The sequence below is a fragment of the Macaca thibetana genome, chromosome 5, assembly GCF_024542745.1.
Source record: "Macaca thibetana thibetana isolate TM-01 chromosome 5, ASM2454274v1, whole genome shotgun sequence".
Classification (NCBI taxonomy): domain Eukaryota; kingdom Metazoa; phylum Chordata; class Mammalia; order Primates; family Cercopithecidae; genus Macaca; species Macaca thibetana.
This window is the reverse complement of record NC_065582.1, coordinates 108,228,406-108,250,061: the sequence shown is the minus strand read 5'-3', so window position 1 is coordinate 108,250,061 and position 21,656 is coordinate 108,228,406. Positions and strand designations below refer to the sequence as shown.

The window sequence follows — 21,656 nt, the reverse complement described above, 5'->3', positions numbered from 1 at the left end:
AACTATTTCTTATTCTCACATATGGTAGACAGTGAGTACATAATAAGCATACAATGAAAATTTTGTGATTGCCAAAGAGGTGTACCATATTATTTTAATCAACTTTCCCAGCTTGTGCCCCTACCAGGAATAGACATACCCATGTTTCTCAACAATTTTGCTAGGTGACCTGATGCACTGAATGCAACACTAAGAAAATCTCTTTCTTATGCGTGGGATATCTTCTTCCACCTTTTTTGGCACATCCTAGGTTGTCACAGCATTCTGGTATTTAACATGCATCATTCACATGTAATAACACATATTAGCTTTTCAGAAACGGGAAGCATTCATTTTAAACGAAGCCATTAGTTTACAAGGCAAGAAGCAAAATCATAAATAACTGCAGGTTACAACAAACAGTTAAGGGTACAGAAAAGACTATTGTTTATTGGCTGATATTTTCAATACTATCTACAAATGTGGATAACATAATTGTCAACAGTGTCATTTTTACAAACTAAGGAACTGTACAGGAATAGATGTTATTGTAGTAATTACCTAAGAAAAACACGAATTAGTAGTTCCTATGTGACATCTAAGCTTACTTTTTTCTTGACACTTTTCAGGTCAAGTGGAATGTTAAGGGAATTTCTCTGATTTCCCCTTACTGTGCTTTTAGTTAGGTGGTCTTCCTTTATGCTCCCACAGTCTCACCACCGTAACATTTATCCCTCTTGAGTATATTATTTGTTTGTCTCCCTTCCCTAGACTGTGAACTACCTGAGGACAGGACTGGTCTCTCATTTATCCCAAGTCAATGTCTGGTATGTACCTCAACCACCTGGCAATACTAAATAAATGAAGGAGTAATATTACTATTATTACTAAATGAAGAATAATACTACTATTTATTACTAAATAAATGAAGTGAGTTGAAAAAATGACAGAAAGAAAAGCAAGCAGAATGAGATTAAATGCCTTTTTGGCCCAAATAGTCTCTACTATGGGACATTAAAAACCGGCTACGAATGTGGTTAACAAGTAGCTTAAATCAGTAAGTTATAATCTGTAAAGATTCTGCTGCTGTTAAGTTTAGCAAACTCTATAGAAAAAAAAAAAAAACAAAACAGAATCAGAGAAGCTTGAGCCAAATTTGATGTACTCACAGGAACCGAAAGAAAGTAGGACCTGTTATAGAGTTGAAGGAGGGCCTGAGTAAACTAATTGGAAATAAAATATAGTAAATACAATTGTTTTAGAATATTGCAAAGTGAAAATAAAGTAAAAATCCACTGTTTTCAGGCAGTATTTCTTGATGAACAAGATATCCCCCCAATTTTTTTTCATTCAGTAACTCTAATAAAAGGGACTTTTAAAAGAGATGAAAAAATGAGAAACCTAATTTATTACATTAGATATTAAAATGGCTTTTATTCAAATCTCCCAAAGGTACTCTTAATATTTTTAATAACAATATTATTACCACACTCTTAATTATAACATCCTTCTCCATATAAAAATATAGGCAAAGCATTTATATGAAGATTAGATCAACTGAAATTTATGGTTGAGCTATAGTCATTTTCTTAACAAGCATACTATGTTCTAAGTACATAGAACTTACAAAACATTTAAGACACTGAATCAAGTCCTAAGTCTCACCTCAAAATATTGAAAAATAAAACAAGTCCAATAGTAAACATCTAACAAGTTTGGACTTACTTTTATAAGTAAAAATATCTAAGTAGTATATGCAATTAATATGCACAGTTATTTGATTTCTAGAATCAGAGAGCATCAGCTGAAGGGAACTAGACTGTCTACTGAAAGAGGCAGCTGAGGCCCAAAATACATCTATGAGCAAAGAGGCACCTATTTCAAAATATTAAAATCAAATATGTGAAGGAATTGATTGCAACCCCAATTAAACATTATTAACCTTTTTGTGGAAATGTAAGGTTAAGATAATACATAAATAAGCTATAGGAACATGCTCGTCTTAATAATAAAATAAAATTACCTGTTGAACAAAAACATTGTTGAGGTGACTCGCCAGTCTCCGGGCAAAAAGCTCTCGCAAATCACTGAATCGCTGCTGTTGCTGTTTGACTGCCAGAAGCATGTCATGGCCTGATACAGAATGACATTTTGTGACCAGTTTAATGGGTAAAAAGATTTCCTTGATGTTTAATGGAACATTAAACATATCTAAAGTTTTGAATAACCCCTAAGTTGTATGGGTGTATTCATTTACCTGATAAAAGTTAAGCAGGAGAAAAATGGGACTGCACAGTGGTTCTCAAAGTGTGGTCTTGCCTCACCATCGCCTGGGAACTGTTAGAAATGTGGATTCTAAAGCCTCAGCCCAGATCTGCTGAATCTGGGGCTGCGGCCAGGCAATCTATGTTTTTAACAAGACCTCTAGGGATTCTGATGGACACTCAAGTTTTGAAATCACTGCCTAGAAAAACCTTACGCTCTCTGGTCTAACCAAAGCACCTACTTTCTGCTGGGTTCTGCGGATAGTACTAAATAAAGATCCTGGTGTTGACTATAGTCATTGAGGTCAACTAGAAGGAGGAACTGAAGTAAAAAAGTTCATAGTATCAATAGAAATAAGCGGGAAATCAGTGAAACTTGAATAGCTAATAATGTAACCCTAAACCACTTGTCTCACGTATTTCTTGTCAAAATCTTTATAACAAGTTACAGGCTTAGTCTCAGATTCTTGGTCACATTTTTGTCATTTCTAATGAACATACCTGGTCGAAGAGCTACATTCATGCACTGCAGAAGGGCATCAGCAGCATTGGTGCAGGCCTCAATGCCTCTGGAAGAAGCAAGATCTCCTTCCTGAAGGGCCTTTATATGACCTTTGGCCAAGTCCATGTGGTTCTAGAATATATGCAAACATACCATTTGCATGTGTAATTCTGGGAAATTTACAGGCAAGATGCTACTCAATCCTATCATTAGGTCTTTGGAATTAATTTAAATCCTGTTCTCATAAGGAAATTAGAAAATGTTTACAAATGGGTTTTATATATCATCACTAGTTTTTTTTGTTGTTGGTGGTGGTAATTTATGATCATACTTACCACAAGGAACTCTATCTCAGATAGGAGTTTTACATTATTAGTGTTACTAAGATGAATTAGGTGGTTGCTTTCAGAGATCTGATCCATTTGTTCTTTTACACTTTGGAGCATTTCCTCATAACTGCTCAGCTTCAATTCAATCTGATCTACCTCCTTTAGAGCCTCATCTAGCAATTTCATCAAGATGTTGACTTGTTTTTCAGATGCCATGATTGACTGGATGTTAGCCTACAAAGTTAAAGACCAAAACAAGCAAACAAAAAACACATTTCATGTTACTTAAGTGTGTAAAAGATTAAAGGTGAAATGTTGCTAAATTTCCTTTAAAGTAGAGTAACAAAAATTGATATATACCTACACATCTACTTTAGTTTATCACTTTATGGTCTTCCATGTTTTACACAGTATTTCATGCAGGTACACTTGCCTCTTTATCAATGTTTTTTTTTTTTTTTTTTTTTTTTTTTTTTTTTTTGAGACGGAGCCTCGCTCTGTCGCCCAGGCTGGAGTGCAGTGGCCGGATCTCAGCTCACTGCAAGCTCCGCCTCCTGGGTTCACGCCATTCTCCTGCCTCAGCCTCCCGAGCAGCTGGGACTACAGGCGCCCGCCACCACGCCCGGCTAGTTTTTTGTATTTTTAAAGTAGAGACGCGGTTTCACCGTGTCAGCCAGGATGGTCTCGATCTCCTGACCTCGTGATCCGCCCGTCTCGGCCTCCCAAAGTGCTGGGATTACAGGCTTGAGCCACCGCGCCCGGCCTATCAATGTTAAATTGATACACATGCCTTAGGATTTTATACTTCCACAGACTGCACAAGTAAGGTTCCAGAATGCACAAGTACAGTGCCAGAATGTATCATCAGTAATGGCACATTCTCATTTCTATACATTTAGGAGGCATTAGGCCATGTTATCTCTAACATTTCCTCCAATTCTACCAGCTAGAAATTTTCTTAACATCTATGTGAAACACTAAATAAGAGCATAATCACCTATGTGATATCTTAGTTGAGAAAGCAGCGGTGGTATACCAGATTCCGAAGGACACATGAAACTAATTTATAACTGTAGTATGAAGGGAACTAGTAACAGGACGTAGAAGAGCATATGGCTGATAGATAGCTCCTTCTATCATCTTTTTTCTTTTCTCTTTCATTTGCAACTCTGTTTTTCTTCTTCCCCAGGCAAAGCAGTAACAAACCATCATCCCCTCATCACTATTTTCTAAACGATTCTAACTATTGATTCTGAATTCCCTGAAATAAGGAAACTGCCAAATCCAAAATTAAACTGCAAAGCAATATGCTGACTTGGAACATATATACAATATTAATTAGAACAAAAAATATAAATCACTAAGCCATATTAAAAAGGCAAGTAACATGGTATGATGAAAAACCTGGACCAGAAATTTAAAGAATATCATTGTACAGCTGATGCTGTGGTTTCACACGTTATTTATACACTATTCACAGTAAATAAAATATAAGTGCAATACAACTTTAAGAGTCAGCAGGGCTCAGAAGCCACTGACACACTGACATCTCTTAAGTAACAGAGCTGGCGTTTGAATCTGCCCAGGATAATTTCTTTCTTAACATCTTAAAATCATTTCTAGGCTTTGCTTTCAGTGAGCTCTGTAAACTTGTAAGCCTGGACTATTTATATAATCTCTCTGGGCCTGAGTCAGACCCCATAACTTCTGTACCTTTCATGTATATAACACTAAAATTTAAGTCTTTAAAATGTTCCTTATCCTCTGAGGGATTTCTTAAATGCTTACCTTTTCTTAAAACCAGAACAAACCCAAATGATTTTAGACTATTCTAGCATAAGAGATGCTGTGCATTTGATTTTTTTGTTTTGTTCTGTTTTGTTTTGTTTTGAGACAGTGTCACTCTGTCACCCAGGCTGGAGTGCAGTGGCACGATCTCAGTTCACGGCAACCTCGGTCTTCCAGGTTCAAGCGATTCTTGTGCCTCAGCCTCCCGAGTAGCTGGGACCACAGCAACATGCCACCATGTCTGGCTAATTTTTTATTTTTTTTTTTAAGTAGAGATGGGGTTTTGCCATGTTGGCCAGGCTCGTCTCGAATTCCTGACCTCAGGTGATCTGCTCACCTCAGACTCCCAAAGTGTTGAGATTACAGCTGTGAATCACTGCACCCAGCAGGTGCTGTGCATTTGAATTACACTCAAAAACTGCATACAAAACAAAAAGCTCTATTCTAAAACATTTTAGCAGAGAAGTCACAGATCTCTTTCTCTGGCTCTCCTGTTTTCACCACACTCCCTCCACTCTTCTTTGGTAAATGTTTCACATATTTTAGCCACATTTCTCTTTTCATACTTCATCCCTATTTTTTTCAAACCACACACACACACACACACACACACACACACACAAATGCTATTCTTTGGCACTGAACTATTCCGACATGTTTCAGAGGCTGAGTGAATCAACTTCCAAGATGTTCTCTGGCCTACGTTTTACTTCATCACCTCATATCAAGAACGTCTCCAAATCCAGCATCTCAGCCAACTGTCTTCATTGGCTTAATAGGAATAGTTCATCTTTTGAACAAGAACAGTAAAAGACTGATGGTAGCTGGTAACGTGCTTATAGATAAAGATGGCAATAACACACTATAAAGGCTTAAATGCTGAGGTAGCACAGTATGAACATCATTAGCCTTCTCAATCCACTATACATCACTTATTCATAGATTTCAAGAAAGTCTTACCCCATCTAGCACCTGCAGCTCTCTGGACAATTTTTCTGCAAAGGCTTCTGCATTCGAGATTGCATATTCACAGCCTTCCATCATTATTTCAATATCCTGTTCTTCTCTTGCATTTAACTCTTGGTATTCATCTACTACTTCTTCATCACCTCCTGTCACACTCTGATTTTCTCCACTTGGAACAGATTCTTAAAGAGCGTAAAAATTCAAAGTAAAATAGTCAAAAAAGTAGAAAAGACTGTAACATAATACATATAGCTAGGTATAGTTATAAACACAGGTCACATTTAGCAGCTGAAAAAGAGGAAAGAATGATTCAAACCATATGAAAAAATCAAACTTTATTTTTATAAATTTCATATGTTAATGAAATAAAGTCTTAAAAAATAAATAAAAAGCATGCAGTGTAATGCACTAACTTACAAGTGTTACAACAGGCTTTCACCACAATTTCCCAAAATACAATTAAGCTAAAATGTAAAAACAAAACACAAAAACCGGTGGAAACAAACCTAAACATTTTTTTCGTACCTGATGTGGCTGTTGCTCTAACAAAACAATGACTATGAATTCAGTACACACAAAAACAATTTTCTTTCCTTTTATTCCCAGGTGAAATTTTTCTTTTGTTACTTTTGTTACTTTCATCTTCGGTATGTATATTTTTGCCAAATAATTTTTAATTAAAATGAAAAATGCATCTATAATCCATAATTTATTTTGGTCACTAGAATATTAACTGAATTTTCCATTTCTTTGTTTAAAAAAATTTCACAGGCATTGATAACATTTCTAAAGATAAGTTACAGAAGCTTTCTCAATAACTCTAATGTAAGAGCAACAACAACATGGCTGTTTGAAATTATAAAAAGTTAAACAGGCTTCAAGCTTTATAACAAAAGACCAAGAGGTCAAATTTGAAATGCTTTCTAGATGTTTCAGTTCATTTTTTTTTTGGAGGAAATACACTAGCATGTGAACCCTGTATATAAAGCTTGAGGTTAAGAGAGGTAAAATGAAAGAAATAATTTTTAACTCCTAAGATGTTATTTTACCACTCTAAATAAAGTTGGCAATTTCATAGACTTAATGGGGCATGATTTAAATTACAAACTCTGGATGCTTTTAGTATTCATTATTTTATAGGAAAATGAATATTTACATTCAGCATAACCTGAAATACGTTAATTTGTCCCAGAACAAAAACCAGCTAATTTGAAGTAACACAAGATTTACTCTTAAGAATGGTAATAAATTAGGCAGATTTAGATAACATCCCATAAAAAAAAGAAGACTAAAACTTTTGGTACAGGCAATTACAGATTTCAGTATATAAGTTTCTTAGAGAGATATTACCGAACTCCTTGTACTTTCAATGAGTCCATTTAGTTCACTGCGGAAAAAGTTCCACTGTCACGTGTGACCGCTTATTAGCCACTAGGGGGCAGGGACTGCCCAAATCATTCTGTACAGGTCCTTAAACAAGTAGACTTAAACAAATACTTTACATGATTATAATTAACTGCTTCAGAAGTATTTTCTAATGATATGTCCTTTGAAAACCAATAATAAACACTATCGTTAATTTTATTACTATGTAGATTTTTAAAATAAATTTGTCCCAGTACATAATTTCATAAAATATACAACCAACGGTATACAACAATGGCAACTAATAAAAACATATGGAATAGAAGAAGAAAAGGTGTTACGCACCTTCTGTAACTTTAGGCAGTTCTGGAGAGTAAAAAGGTATGAAAAAAGCAGAGGAAAGTAAGCAAAGAATATTAGCTGGGTAGAAAAGTAAACAGGCTTAAATTTTAAAATACTACCCATATCTCATTTGAACTTCATGTTAAATTAAAGTTCAAAAGACAGCCAAATCAACTACAAAGTGGAAAGATTCATAAGAAGTTAAATTTGCAGTGTTCATTCTTCTTACTCACTTTCTGATAGTGACTACAAATATATTTATCTTTCTATTTTCTCTTAGTCTTTTAAGAAACAGTACTAACTAATCCTTAGAGGAGAAACCTGGGAAACTAATCATTTCCTGGGGATTATATTTAGGTCAGTTGTGACTCATGCATTTAGTCTAGTTATATTACTCAAGGCCTGAAAGCTTCACCCAGACACTCCCTCACAAAGGATTAGTCACAAAGCACGGTAAGAAAGGACAAGATTGAGGCAAGTAAAAAATCACACAAAATAACAGTTCAAGCTGGCATTTAAGGATTCAAGTCAAAGATTTTTTTTTTTAAAAGCTGGTTGCAAGTAAAAGAATGAAAAAGGCCGCCAAATAAAAGCTTCACTCTACTTCAACTGCTGAAAAGTCCTCTTTTACAAACCTTATTCTGCTGAGGAGCCCCATTATTTAACTTACATATTCAATTGTCAACAATAAAAACTACCAAGTTGCCACTGCTAGCATTTATAATCAAAACAGTCTTACTTAACTATTGAGCTCTTAAATGGGGGTGGTAATAATTTTTTATTTCTTTTCTAACATTACCCAAAACTTAGAGACATTTTTTTTTTAATGGGAATTAAAGGCTGTGATTTCAAGGCTCATAAAACAAGTTTGTAGACATTAATAAAGCTATTCCCTGAACTCCACTAAACCAAAGCAAGAGTTATTGATGGATAGCAAGTGATTTTCAAAATGAGATCCTTAAGGATCTTCTCAGTATTCTTAAAATCAATCTCAATTATGGTTAATGTTTGCAAACACGAACATGTCTATACTCTTGTTTTAGGGCCTAAAAAATTAAATACCTTTTTTTTTTTATGTTAGACACTTCATTTTCAAAAACAGTACTACTCTTCTCACTGATTTTGGTAATATTTCTTAATGAGACAGATCCAGGTAGGTTATGTATTTTTCTATATGATTGTCCTAAAATATACTGGTTTCAAATCATCTTACACAATAAATAACATCTGGAAATGCATAATATTTGAAGACAGAACAGCAAGCTTGTGAATCACTGAATCACTGACTCATCAGAATGTTCAACCCTGAAATGGTAAAAAAAAAATAAAAGCCATTCAAAGCAAATTAAACCACAATTCAAGGCATGAAAAGTTACCATAAATTTCTTGAAGGTTATTCCCTCAACACACTCAATTACCAAGATGTTGGGGACTAGTGCAGGTGAGATGGCAACCCTGGGGATTCCTACATAAGACCAGCACTACTGGTGCCTGACAGATGTGACTTGTCTCTGCCAGTGCCAAGCATTAAGCCTAAAATCAGCAGCAGACTCACTAATTACTAAGTGCTATCTTACAATGTTTATATCTTTAGGAAAGAAATTTTAAAAGTAGAGAAAATCTCATTGTATATTTTCACTAATTAACGGCAGAGTTTTTGTCTTATAACACAAAACGATGCACAGTAACATTCCTGAAGATATACTGATCAAAAATATTCTAATAAACTTCATGTCTAAGGATTTTATACTGGTAACATAATAATAGCTAATATTTACTGAGCACTTACTATGTACCTGGCACTGTTCTTACTATGTTCATATATTAAGTAATTTAATCCTCATAACAAGCCTATGAGGTAGATACTATTATTATCTCTAGTTCTGAGATAAGGGAAACTGAAACATAGAGAGTAAGTATCAATGCAAAGTCATACAGCTAGTTAATGGCAAAGCCAGGATTTGAACCCAAGAAGTCTGACTCCAGAGCTATGTTCTTAACTACTACATCTACCCTCTGTACAAAAATTACTGCTACAAGGATATTTGTCCCAGAGCTGTTTAAAAGAAGCAACGATTGGAAAATTAAAAATAAATGATTAGTTAAATAACATGGTATATCCATATAATAAGATACTGTGGTGCCACTGAAAATAATGTTGGGGTAAGTATTCAGTAACATGAAAAATGTTCATGATGCATACGTGGAAAAGCACGTTAAAAAATGTAATGTAAATTTCTTTATCTTAAAAAGGTGTTTATGCACAGGAAAAAGACTAGATGAATATCTAACAAAGTGCTAATAGTAGTTATCGCTGAAGAATAAGTGGTTTTTATTTATTTATCATAATGTATTAATATTCTACAATAAAGCATATTTCTGCAATAAGAGAAATCATTTTAAAGTTCTTTTACAATAAGATAATTCAGTATTTTAATTAACTTGAATGATGTCAAATTATATATTCACTTAAAGATATAATTGATTTTTACATATACATTTTTATTTAACTTTACCTTCCAAAAGCTGTGAGCTAACATTGACAAAATCAATTTTCTTCCGGAGATATCGCTGATTCAATTTCCAAATGCATGAAATAAATGCATTCTTTTCAGCAGTGCTGCTGGCAACCCATTTATATATTTTTTCGAAGTGTAAATCAAATTCAGGATTTTCCTAAAATAAAAATACACAAAAGATATTATTTTTGATCACATCCTTTTACATTGTTAATGTAAAATCTACATTAAAAAAAGGAATTTCTGCTGTTTTTGGAAAATAAAGGGTATTAAAAATCAGCTAAGCAACTGGAAGAAAAGGGTTTGGAGAATTCAATTTATAGCAAAAAGTTTACCACCCCATAGAAGCTGGATGAAAAAACAACATACTGTTGTGGTCATTTTCTTCCTATGCCCTTTAGGTCTATGAGCAGAAGTATAGGATGATGTATTAATGGCTTTGTGGCTTAGCTTCCTCATCAGTAAGACTACAATGGTCTTTAGCTTTGACATGGATCTAATTTTTCTTTTTAAATTGCCTACTGAGTTTTAGTTATAAATTTTCTTTAATAATGTACTACTATTCAAAACCGTAATTGGACATTAACTCCCTAATAAGGACTATATTTTCTAAGCATAAAACTTGAGAAAAATGCAGTGTATATCCTGGTGTATGGTGTACTTTCTAAGAACAAGTGAGGTGAAAAGCAGAGATTGCTCCTAATTATTTACTATTTAGAAAATAAGGAATGATCAAAGATATCTCAAAAGCTAAAAGTGCTGCTGGTCTTAAAGTTTATTTTTTTGAGACAGGGTCTCATTTTGTTGCCAAGGCTACAATGCAGTGGTGCAGTCATGGTTCACTGCAGCCTCGACCTCCTGGGCTCAGGCAAACCTCCCGCCTCAGCCTCCTGAGTAGCTGGGCCCATAGACACATACCAGCATGCCTAATTTTTAAAATTTTTGTGTAGAGACAAGATATCCCCATGTTACCCAGTTGATCCTCCTGCTTCGGCCTCCCAAAGTGCTGGCATTACAGGCATGAGCCCTGTTCCTGGCTGAAAGTTCTTTCATGTGACAAAGAAGCTCAGAGAGAATTACACTATACTTTCTACAAGTCTCTTAAGCCACGTTACAGCAATAATCCACGCCAGGCTAATATTTCTCCCTTGAATGAACAGAACTACTTGACTATTATATAAAAAACCAGGTTGGGCTTGGTGGCTCACACCTGTAATCCTAGCACTTTGGGAGGCCGAGGTGGGTAGATTGCTTGAACCCAGGAATTTGAGACCAGCCTGGGCAACATGGCAAAGCCCTTCTCTACAAAAAACACAAAAATTAGCCAGGTGTAGTGGCATGTACCTGTAGTCCCCGCTACTTGGGAGGCTGAGGTGGGAGGATGGCTTGAGCCTGGAAGGTGGAGGCTGCAGTGAGCCAAGATTGTGCCACCGCACTCCAGCCTGGGTGGCAGTGTGAGACCCTGTCTCAAAACAAACAAGCAAACAAACAAACAAACTTATGGATGTATACTTCACATCCAAGGAATTAAAAAATAGGCTAAAATATTCTTAATGTTCTACAGGATAAAAGAATAATAATATATTTGATTCATTTAAAGTGTTATTTGGGGGAAATATAAATACATTAAAATAAGGGAAGTTAAATCAGATTTTTACTGTGAAGAATTGGAATCTCTTAGGAATCAGGATTTGACCTTTGGTACAACAATCATATTACAGCAGCATGGAACTACTAATTAGTTCAACGTATAGTTTAATAAACAGAATTAAAGTGTCAAAAATTTAAAACCTGCATTTACAATGAAAAGGTAATTGCATTATTACTTAAAAAAATACAATAGGAATATTGGCAACTAATATGAAACTTGATGGGAAATAATCTCTTCCCTGGGAATATTTCCCATAATACCATAAAAGAAGCTGAGTGCGCTAGTGGCAACACTCACACAAATCAATGTGTGATACAAAATGGCTAATGTTAAGTTATGTATAAAAATTTTATGTTTTATATCCATATATAGTGTACACACACCAAGGTGCGTACATAAAATGAAAAAAAAAAAATCCATTAAGCAAGTTGGCAAGAGGCGTCAGCTGTGAAAATGCATTCAAACAAGCATTCAGCAATGTTACTGAATTATGCAAGTCAACAGGGTTATGAAGTGCAAAACTACTGAAGGGAAAAATGGTTCTTAATAAAGGTGCAGTTTTTAAAAGCCCTTAAGGTGTTTTGTCTTAAACAGAACCAACCAGAAAAGTTTCCACTCTTGATCCCTCCCCATGGTAATAAAAATTACTTATTAAAATGTGTTTTTTTTTTTTTTTTTTTTTTTTGGAGATGGAGTCTCGCTCTGTTGCCCAGGCTGGAGTGCAGCGGCACGATCTCGGCTCACTGCAACCTCTGCCTCCCAGGTCCAAGCAATTCTCCTGCCTCAGCCTCCCAAGTAGCTGGGACTACAGGCAGATGCTGCCACCCCCAGCTAATTTTTTGTATTTTAGTAGAGACAGGGTTTCACCGTGTTACCCAGGCTGGTCCTGAACTCCTGAGCTCAGGCAATCCACCAGCCTCAGCCTCCCAAAGTGTTAGGATTACAGGCATGAGCCACCACGCCTGGACTAAATTGTTTTTTAAACATCTCATTATAATTTTCTTTCCAATCTCCATCTTTCTAAATTTCTGTCAAATCCTGTTTATACATTTCACATTTTTGTAAGCATTGAGTGCTCCTTAGGGATAAAGCAAAGGGCCAGTAAGCCTAGAATACTTAAAGAAAAGGCATGATTTACATTTGGAAGAAATCTGAATTATACAGATATAGAGGGCTCTCCTCAAATTGTTCTTACTTCATTTTTCTGCACCCAACTCAACTACCTGTCATTTTGTCCAGAGTTTTGATCCTTGGAGGTCTGTACCAAAGTAAGGGTAAAATCAGAATTTTATTTTACCAGATTGCTTTACACAGGCAATTTTTTTGTTTTTGTTGTTTTTACTTTATGCCTTTTTAGTAAATGTATGAGATTTGTAGAGCTAAAGAGCGCCTGTAGTTTCACTAGTGTTAAGCCTTGCTATTATATTAGTCCCACCGACAGTACAAGCAGTTGTGGTACAAAGTATTCCCTGGTGCTCTGTAGGTGTGTTAGGGCTGCAGAGAAAGATGAAGGGCAGAGTGAGAGAGGGTGAGGGGGGAGGAAGCACCTAATTTAATCAGAGGAGGCCTACTTGATTGCTTTGAAAAAAGGATATTGCTGTGAAAAGCCTTGAACTGTCAGGAATATAGGTGGTCCTTTAATGTGATTATCACATTATTCAACTTTCTTGGAGTTTGAGTGTGGTTTATGTATAAAGTGTAAGATTTATATCTTTATAGATCTTATTATTTACATTCCTTAAAATAAGGTATGTAACCCACTATCACTTCTGTTTTTTTGTTGATCCACAAACATCAAAGCCATGGTGGCCTCGAAAGGCCAGTCTGGCTGCCCCAGCTGGTGATTCTATGTTTACTCATGAAGACTAAGGAAGGATTACTTTGGTTACATGATTTTGACTAAAAAAACAAACAAGCAAAAAGACTCATGACACACCACTTTACAATCCATACTACGTATAGATTTTATACAAATTATACTTAATCTAAACACAGAAATGTATACAGTCAAGGTTATTTTGCTCTAGTTTATGTAGCTTGTGCACAAACATAATTATAGCTTAAAAAAAGCAAAAAAATAAGAAAACAAACATATACATTAATTTGTTTTTAGATCATCTTAGAATACGTAATACCATGTTATAAAATGAAAGATGCTTTCTGAACACAGGTCAAAGAACTGAGAAAAACCTACTTTGATAGCATCTTTGGCATCTACCACAGCAAGGTCTCGAAGGGCCCATGCAATCTGCCTTTTGTAGAAATCTCCCTTATCGGATTTCTTGACTTTGACCACCTTAACCTGCACAGGGCGTTCAGTTGTCACTGTTAAGTAAAACACACACTTTTATTAGAAATATTACTCCTTTCACTCATTCTTCTTTTGCTCCTTGCAAGTATAGCTTTCAGGTGCCTAGTAGCTGATACTAAAAGAGGTGTAATACTTTGCAACAAGGGCTTTGACTGAGGAAAGCACAGAATCCTAATAGACGCATCTCAGTCAGACTAGAGGATCAGAGTAGACTCCTTGAGAAATAAAGGAATGATATATTAATAACACATTAATTCAGACCAGTTTTAAAGAAAAGTATGAGGTAAAAATCTAAAGAATGATTGACATATGTAAAGTCTGCGAGGCTTGAAAGAGCAAAATAGCATTTCAAAGAGCAACAATATATTTACATATAAAGGTCTTACTATGTTGCCCAGGCTGGTCTTAAACTCCTGGGCTCCAGCCATCTGCCCACCTCAGCTTCCCTCAGTGCTGGAATTACAGGAATGAGCCACTACTCCTGGCCTAATAATTTCTTTATAGCAATGCAAGAATGGCCTAATACAGATACATTATAATTGAGTGAGGTCATTCTAAAGAGTCAATTTATCATTTGAAAAACCAAGTACAATTATACACTACACTAACAAGGGAGAAAATTTTATGATACTATCAATGATATAAAAAGCAGTTGATAAAATTCAACACCCATTCATGATTTTTTAAAAAAATTGGAAGAAATCAGGAATAGAAGGGAACTTACTTAACACTGTAAAGGATAGCTATAAAAACCCTCTACCAAATATCATGCTTAAAAATGAAGTCATTCTCTTTGAGATGCAGCCTGGATGGATAGTCCTAACTAGGAAACTAAACCAACAAAAATAAATAAAAGATATAAAGACTATAAAGGAAGGAAGAAAAATATCACTACCTTCAAAGAGTCTATAAATAATTGGAATTAATAAGAAAGTTTGGCAAGATTGATAGATATCCATATAAAACACCAACAATTCATTGTAGAATTCTAACAATATATGATTTTAAAATGTATTAATGTTAAAAAGAGCTTTCATGACTATCAAATAAAATAAAATCTAAGAATAAATCAATACCCAGGAATAAATCCAACAATATACATGCCAAACCTTTAGAGAAAATGATGAAACTCATAAAACACCTAAACAGAGAACTGTACCATGTTCATCGACACAAAAGATTCAATACAATAAAAATGTAAGTTCTCTCCAAATTGAACTATAGGTTCAAAACAATTCCAATCAAAATCCCAACAAAGTCTGAAACTTGACAAGTTGTTTCTAAAATTTAGGTGGAATAAAGAACAAAAACAAAATAAAAATAAGATATAAGATGATAACCAGAAATGCTCACACACACCACGACAGATGTCGACACAGGTGAACTAAGACTAAAATGTAAAAGACAAAATTATAAAACTTTTAGAATTTAGGAAAATATTTTTATGACTGTACAAAAGATATCTGGGAAGGATCTTTAAGACACCAAAAGGGAAAGCCATAAAGGATTAATTAATTTCATTTAGTTTAAATTATAAATTTCATTAAAAGGCATCATAAAAAGTGAAAAGACAAGCCACTACCTGGGATGCATACAACCAACAAAAGACTGTAGAAAGATTATAGAAAGAACTTGTACAAATCAGTAAAAGGACAAGCAACACAATAGAAAAGTGAGTAAAAGGCTTAAACAGGTAAATTTCATAGACAAGAGAATGCAATGACCAAGAAATTCATGAAAAGATGCTCAATCTCATCATTATAGGGAAATACAATTTAAAACCACAATGAGATACTATTTCACTACCACCAGATTGGCAACAATTAACAGCCTGTCAAAGCCAAGTGGGAATTTGTTGACCCAACAGTTTGTTCAATTATAGAGACAACTGGGATATTCAAAACAAAAGGAAATATCTCCTAAATAACAAAAGGATACAAAACAAGTACTCTTTCTTACTATATACCCACCTGTGGCACATAAAAAACAGTTCTTTTTCTTTTTTCCTGCTTTGCAGACATTCACAATGCTCAGCAGGCGTTCATCATTTGGTGTAAAAATGTCTCTTTGTAACGCATGCTTGATCGCTGTCATCTTTTCTCAGCTGAAAAATTTGGAGTATAGATATTAAGCTCACTCTCAACATCATTCCACCTTATACTTCTGAATTTATGATTTGAAAATGATTTTTGGTTAACAAGCCTAGGAAAAACGATTTACTATATGAATACACCTATATCACAAAAATATAAAGCTGGAAGTTTGGAAATAAAATTAGAGAACCAGTGTTATCAAAATCTAAAATGTTTGGAAATGCTCACCGAGTATACACACACACACACACCCCCCACACACAAGATTTAAGAAAAAAATCTTCAACTCCCTGCTCAATCTTTAAATAGTTTTCTACATAAAGAACCCTTACAACTCAACAATAAAAAGACAAATAACCCAATTAAAAATTGAATAAAATACCTGAATAGACATTTTTCCAAAGATATACAAATGGACAATAAGCACATGAAAACATGCTTAACATCACTGGCCACTAGGAAATGCAAATCAAAACCACAATGAGGTGTCAACCACTTTATACTCACAAGGGTGGTTAAAATAAAAATGATAGAAAATAATAAGTGTTGGTGAAGATGAGAGGAAACAGAACTCTTGTACGTTGCTGGCGGGATTGTAAAATGGTGCAGCCACTTTGGAAAACAGCTTAGTGGCTCCTCATAAAGTTAAACATGGGCTACCCTACAATCCAACAATTCCACTCCCAGGAGAACTGAAAACATAAGTCCACACAAAAATTTGTACATGAATGTTCATGGTAGCACTATTTGCAATGGCCAAAAAATGGAAATAACAGAAATGTCCATCAAATGATATATAAGTAAAATGTGGAATAGCCACACAATGGATTATTCGGCTACAAAAAAAAAAAAAAAAAGGAAATGAAGTAATGAAACATGCTACAGTATTGATGAATCTTGATAAGATTATGCTAAGCAAACAAAAGACCATGTATTGTATGATTCCATTTATATGAAATATCCAGAATAGGAAAATCCATAGATACAGAAATATAAGTGGTTTTCAGGAGCTGGAGAGGAAGGTGGAAAGGAGGATTGACTGCTAATGGGTATGGAGTCTCTTTTTTGGGGTGATGACAATGCTTTTCAACTAGATAGTAATGATGGTTGTACAACCTTGTGAATATGCCAAAAATCGCTACATTATATAACTGAAAAGGGTGAACTTTATCATATGTAATCTCAATAAAATTGTTATAAAAATAGGTTTCCACTTATCTCCTTTATCTTACCTAACTCAGCATCTTTTCAAACATCAACTTAAGTTAAAATAATTTTTAATCTCTATTTTATTTTTCATATACATATTTGTGTGGATATATATTACTATTTTTTCAACGCAAATGTGTAGTATTTCATACATGTGAGCTTGCCTAGGACACTAACTTCTAAAACACTATTTCTTTCTATTGGAAAATGAAGAAATTATGATTTTTAAATAAATGATTTACAGTGCATTTTTATAGCACAATGACTACTTTGTAAACCAGGTCTTTCCAATATTTTACTCAATCTGTAAAACTTCTATATCTGCTCCAATTTCAAAAATTGCTTTTCTCATAAAATTCACATCTTCCCACTTCCACTTCATCTCAGCCTCTAGTCTTCTGACACTGCCCTCCTTTCTGTTCTCTTAATCTGGCCTCTCCAAGTTTACTTCTTTTCCAACCTAGCCTGGAGACAGTGCTCATTTCCCTATACCTAAACTATCCCCTACAATTATTTCACCCTGTTTGTAGACCAGTTGATCTTGTTTTTATCAATCTCCATAAACTGTATTCTTTTCTTCACTTCTCTTGGACTACCAGATGCCGCTTTCAAAAGCCACATATCCATGCTCATTGCATGCATTACAAATATCTACATCCAGTGAAAGATAGACTTTCAATGCTGCTCAGCAATTAATCCCTCATTTGATGATTCCTTTTTCCATTCCCCATGACTATTGTTGCAAATCCTTATTACTCTCCTTCAGTTCCCAGCTCTAGAGGTTAGCCTTCTCCGTCTCTGCAAATGACTTAACAACCTACCTTGCAGAGAATATAAAAGCGATGAAATGCAATTTTCCCCAATTGCTCGCTTCTCCATCTCTCCACACCTTCACTCAACCTATCCTCCTTTTTGCCTATTATAGAGTGTCCATGCTGCTAATCCCTTAATATGTGGTAGGGCCCAGACACTACGTTATATTTCTTCCTAAACCCAAGCCACATTGGCACTGGCCAGTTTACTTTTCCATCTCTGGGCTTTTGTTTAAGCAATTTTCTTTTCCTAGAATTCTCTTCTCCCTAGGAAATTATAATTCATCCCTCAAGATTGTGCTAAAATGTCATCTCTTCTGTAAAGCAGCCCCCTCCCTGCCGCCACCCCGCGCAAAGAGTAATTTCTACCTCTCTAATATTTCCCTTCTATTCTGATAATATGGCATTTATGAACTGTATTTTCTAGCTAGCTGTATTTTATCTCCTATTAAAAGTAGGACCATGTCTTAATCATCTTTGTATTTCTAGAACTTGGCAAACTAGGTATTTAATAAATGCCTAAATTAACTAACATGACAGTATAGCTCCTCCAAGATTCCCCTTTTCTAATTTTCATATCTATAAGCAAATGTCCAGGTTCAAAATCCACCATATTTGCTTCCCTATTCCCTTGTCAACATGAAATCTGCTACCACATTCTGCGATTTCACCCCATCCACATGTAATTTATTCCTTTCTTTTCCCACTGCAAATATACTAACCCAGGTTCACATCAACTTTACTTTACAAAATCTGGTTATCTCTTCGCAAGGTCCCACAACCCTGAACAACAAGATAATTTTAAAAGACAGTTTGTATCACATCACACTCTTACTCAACGTTTTCCTAATGGTCTCAAAACATTGCACTCCAAGCACTCTTGTTCATTTTTGACGTCAAATCTTTACTTTGGTACTTTCCATGTAAGGAAGATCATCTCCGCCCTATCCAAACCCTAATTACACTTCATAATTTACATGAAGTTGATTCAATGAAGATCTTAATCCAAAGTGATCTCTCCTCTAAATTTCTACAGCTCTTACCGCATTAGCTAAACAAATCAAGCATCTGCCGTCTAATGGGCTCATTAAATCATAAGCTTCTGTATATCAAGAATTCTCTTAAAGAGAAAGAAGGGAGGGATATTCATCATAGTTTTGTGTTTAGTGGATACTTAAATATCTCTTAAGGTAATTAGAACTGAATAGTAAAAACTGGTCAAACGAATAATAGGGACCAACGTTTACCACATACTCCCTCTCTGGCTACAAGCAACAACTGAGTGTTGTTGGCAAACAAGACAGGATTGGGCATACATCATAAAGGAGTTAGGCATAATGAAAAGCACTATGTGACTCTTCACTCATTCAGCAAATACTGATGCTTATTAGGTGCCAGACGCTATTCTAGGTTATAGCAGTCAACATGACAGATATGTTTATGAAGACCTGAAGCCGCGTGCTTCTATGGCATTTACACCCTGAGAGTCGAGTGATTAACTCTTCAGTCTTTACGGTACTTTTCTGAAAGTCAGTAAATAAATCCCTAGAGGTCCTCTAAAATTATTTTCCAGGTCTGAGAACCCATGTCTGACCAAAGGCAGCCAGCCACTGCTTACTCTGTACTGGTTGAATTTCCTTAAGCTCAGTTGGACCACTACACTGTGTGACAAATAGCTGGTCAGTGTGAGTGCCCGTGTGCGATGGGCCCTGTATGCTGCTGAGACATATTAGTGCATGAAGCATTGTCATCCAGAAGATAAAACTGTGCACGGAAATAGAGAAAAACACTTAAGAGATTTGGCGGGGGGTGGGGGGCCGGGATGTGAACTTGAAGAAGAAGGAAGGCACTGTCACGCTCTCCTCTCCTGGTTCACACCAAAGAGCTTACGATCAGGGTCATTTTGCACAAATAAAATCTGGTTCTGATGGGCGGAACCGTAACGGGGCGCGTGAGGGCTGCCCTCCCAGCTCCGCATTCTCCTAGACCCGAGGACGAGGGGTTGGAGAATGCTCTGACCAGCCTTTGCGTCTTACCAGGACAAACGGGGAAAGGAAGGTCAGAGGGAGCGGTGCCCGACCCCAGGCGTGGAGACAGCAGCCGGATTGAGGAGCCGCCTTAGACCCTGGTGCCTGTCAGCTCTTCTGTCCGCCCCCGCCAGGACTACCGGGCAGCCGCGGCCGAAGGCTTACCGCAAGGACTGGGCCCGGCTGTGCCGAGGCGGGTCTTCCAAAACGGAGACCGGATGGGGGTCACTTGGATGCGCCCCTCAATAAAGCGTTGAACGGGAAGCGGCCGTTCCCCCAACACTTCCTATATCCGGGCACGTGATAAACTCCGCGCCGGAAGTTGACCCCGTAGAAAAGGAAGAAGAATCTATAAGGGAAAAAGGGCGTGGCCAATAGACACGGGGGACGCGGCGCCAACCGATGGGCGTGGGCTAGGCCTCACTGGAGGGGCGTGTCAGGGAAGGGAAGGGGCGGGGCCTTTGTGGCACAGAAGCTGATTTGCGAGTTGGGGATTAGATGCTGTGTGGTATTTACTTTCTCCAAAATAGTTATTTATTCAGATGTTTGCAGCAATTCATTTAAGAAGAAATTTGATTAAATGTTTTCTTTTTTCGTATGTAAAGCTCTATTAACTCTAGCTACTTAAACTTTGGAGAGCTTAAATGAGTTAAATCAGAATCTCTGCGGGTGGGACCCAGACATCAGTACTTTTAATATCTTCCCAGATGATTCTCATATGCAGCTAACGTCAAGAACCATTGTCCTCATGACCTTGATACTCAAAGTGTGGTCCGTGGATCAGCTGCTTGGGCATCGTCTGGGGGCTTTTTAGGAAATGCAGTCTCTCTGGCTCACTTCAGATCTACTGAATCTGCATCTTAGCAAGATGATGCTTATGCATGTTTAAGTTTGGCCATGCCAAACATCAATAAATGATGCCAATGTTGCTTTTTGCGAGGTAGGTGTTTTATTTATTCCATAATCCTGGCACCTTTTTTTAATGCTAGGCACTTTGATTCCAGCTACAGAGGTGATTCAGGCATGAATCTTACCCTAAAGGAGTTCACAGTGTGGTAGGACTAGACAAGGTGTAAATACAAATATATATAAAATAGGACACAAAATAAGTGACCAAAGAAAGGCGTAGATCAGATAAGTGTGCTAGAAATGTAAAGGAGCAAACAGTAGTTAGAATACTTTTCACTTTCATCACATGACTTCCCTTCTATGAGCAGGATCTGGTTATATCTTTACAAAGACCCTTTCCTGCTTGGCACCAGAATGCTTACTGTGGACACTCTTTCTATGACAATTGCATGTGTTTTTTAGTCCTATTATCTTTCTTTTATTTACCTGTATGTTTATAGCCTTTCAGAAGCCTAGATCTCTTTCTTGAACCTCAAGATTTGTGTATATACCTCAAACTTGTGTGTCCAAAAATTAAATTATCCTCTCTCCTCTTAGATTCCCTGCAAAGTGACACTTATGTGCAATAGTTTATTTGGAAATTTGATCCC

The 21,656-nt window shown here is 36.1% G+C and overlaps 1 protein-coding gene across 10 annotated transcripts in view; it reads right to left on the bottom strand.

Moving 5' to 3' along the window:
- EXOC1 (exocyst complex component 1) overlaps nt 1-20,500 on the bottom strand; it is a 53,681-nt gene extending 33,181 nt beyond the window's left edge. For 2 of the 10 annotated variants that reach the window (XM_050790542.1, XM_050790545.1), the window contains exons 1-9: nt 20,167-20,474; nt 15,987-16,120; nt 13,900-14,030; nt 10,052-10,211; nt 7,539-7,559; nt 5,823-6,010; nt 3,081-3,308; nt 2,745-2,877; nt 2,003-2,112 (exon numbers count right to left, since the gene is read on the bottom strand). In XM_050790542.1, coding sequence (XP_050646499.1) covers nt 2,003-2,112; nt 2,745-2,877; nt 3,081-3,308; nt 5,823-6,010; nt 7,539-7,559; nt 10,052-10,211; nt 13,900-14,030; nt 15,987-16,110 — 1,095 coding nt within the window. In that variant the 5' untranslated portion in view covers nt 16,111-16,120; nt 20,167-20,474. Of the gene's footprint in view, nt 1-1,148; nt 1,203-2,002; nt 2,113-2,744; nt 2,878-3,080; nt 3,309-5,822; nt 6,011-7,538; nt 7,560-10,051; nt 10,212-13,899; nt 14,031-15,986; nt 16,121-20,166 lie in introns of all 10 variants that reach the window. The other 8 variants (XM_050790544.1, XM_050790546.1, XM_050790538.1 and 5 more) reach the window with 7 other exon arrangements.
- Between the last annotated feature and the right edge of the window lie 1,156 nt (nt 20,501-21,656).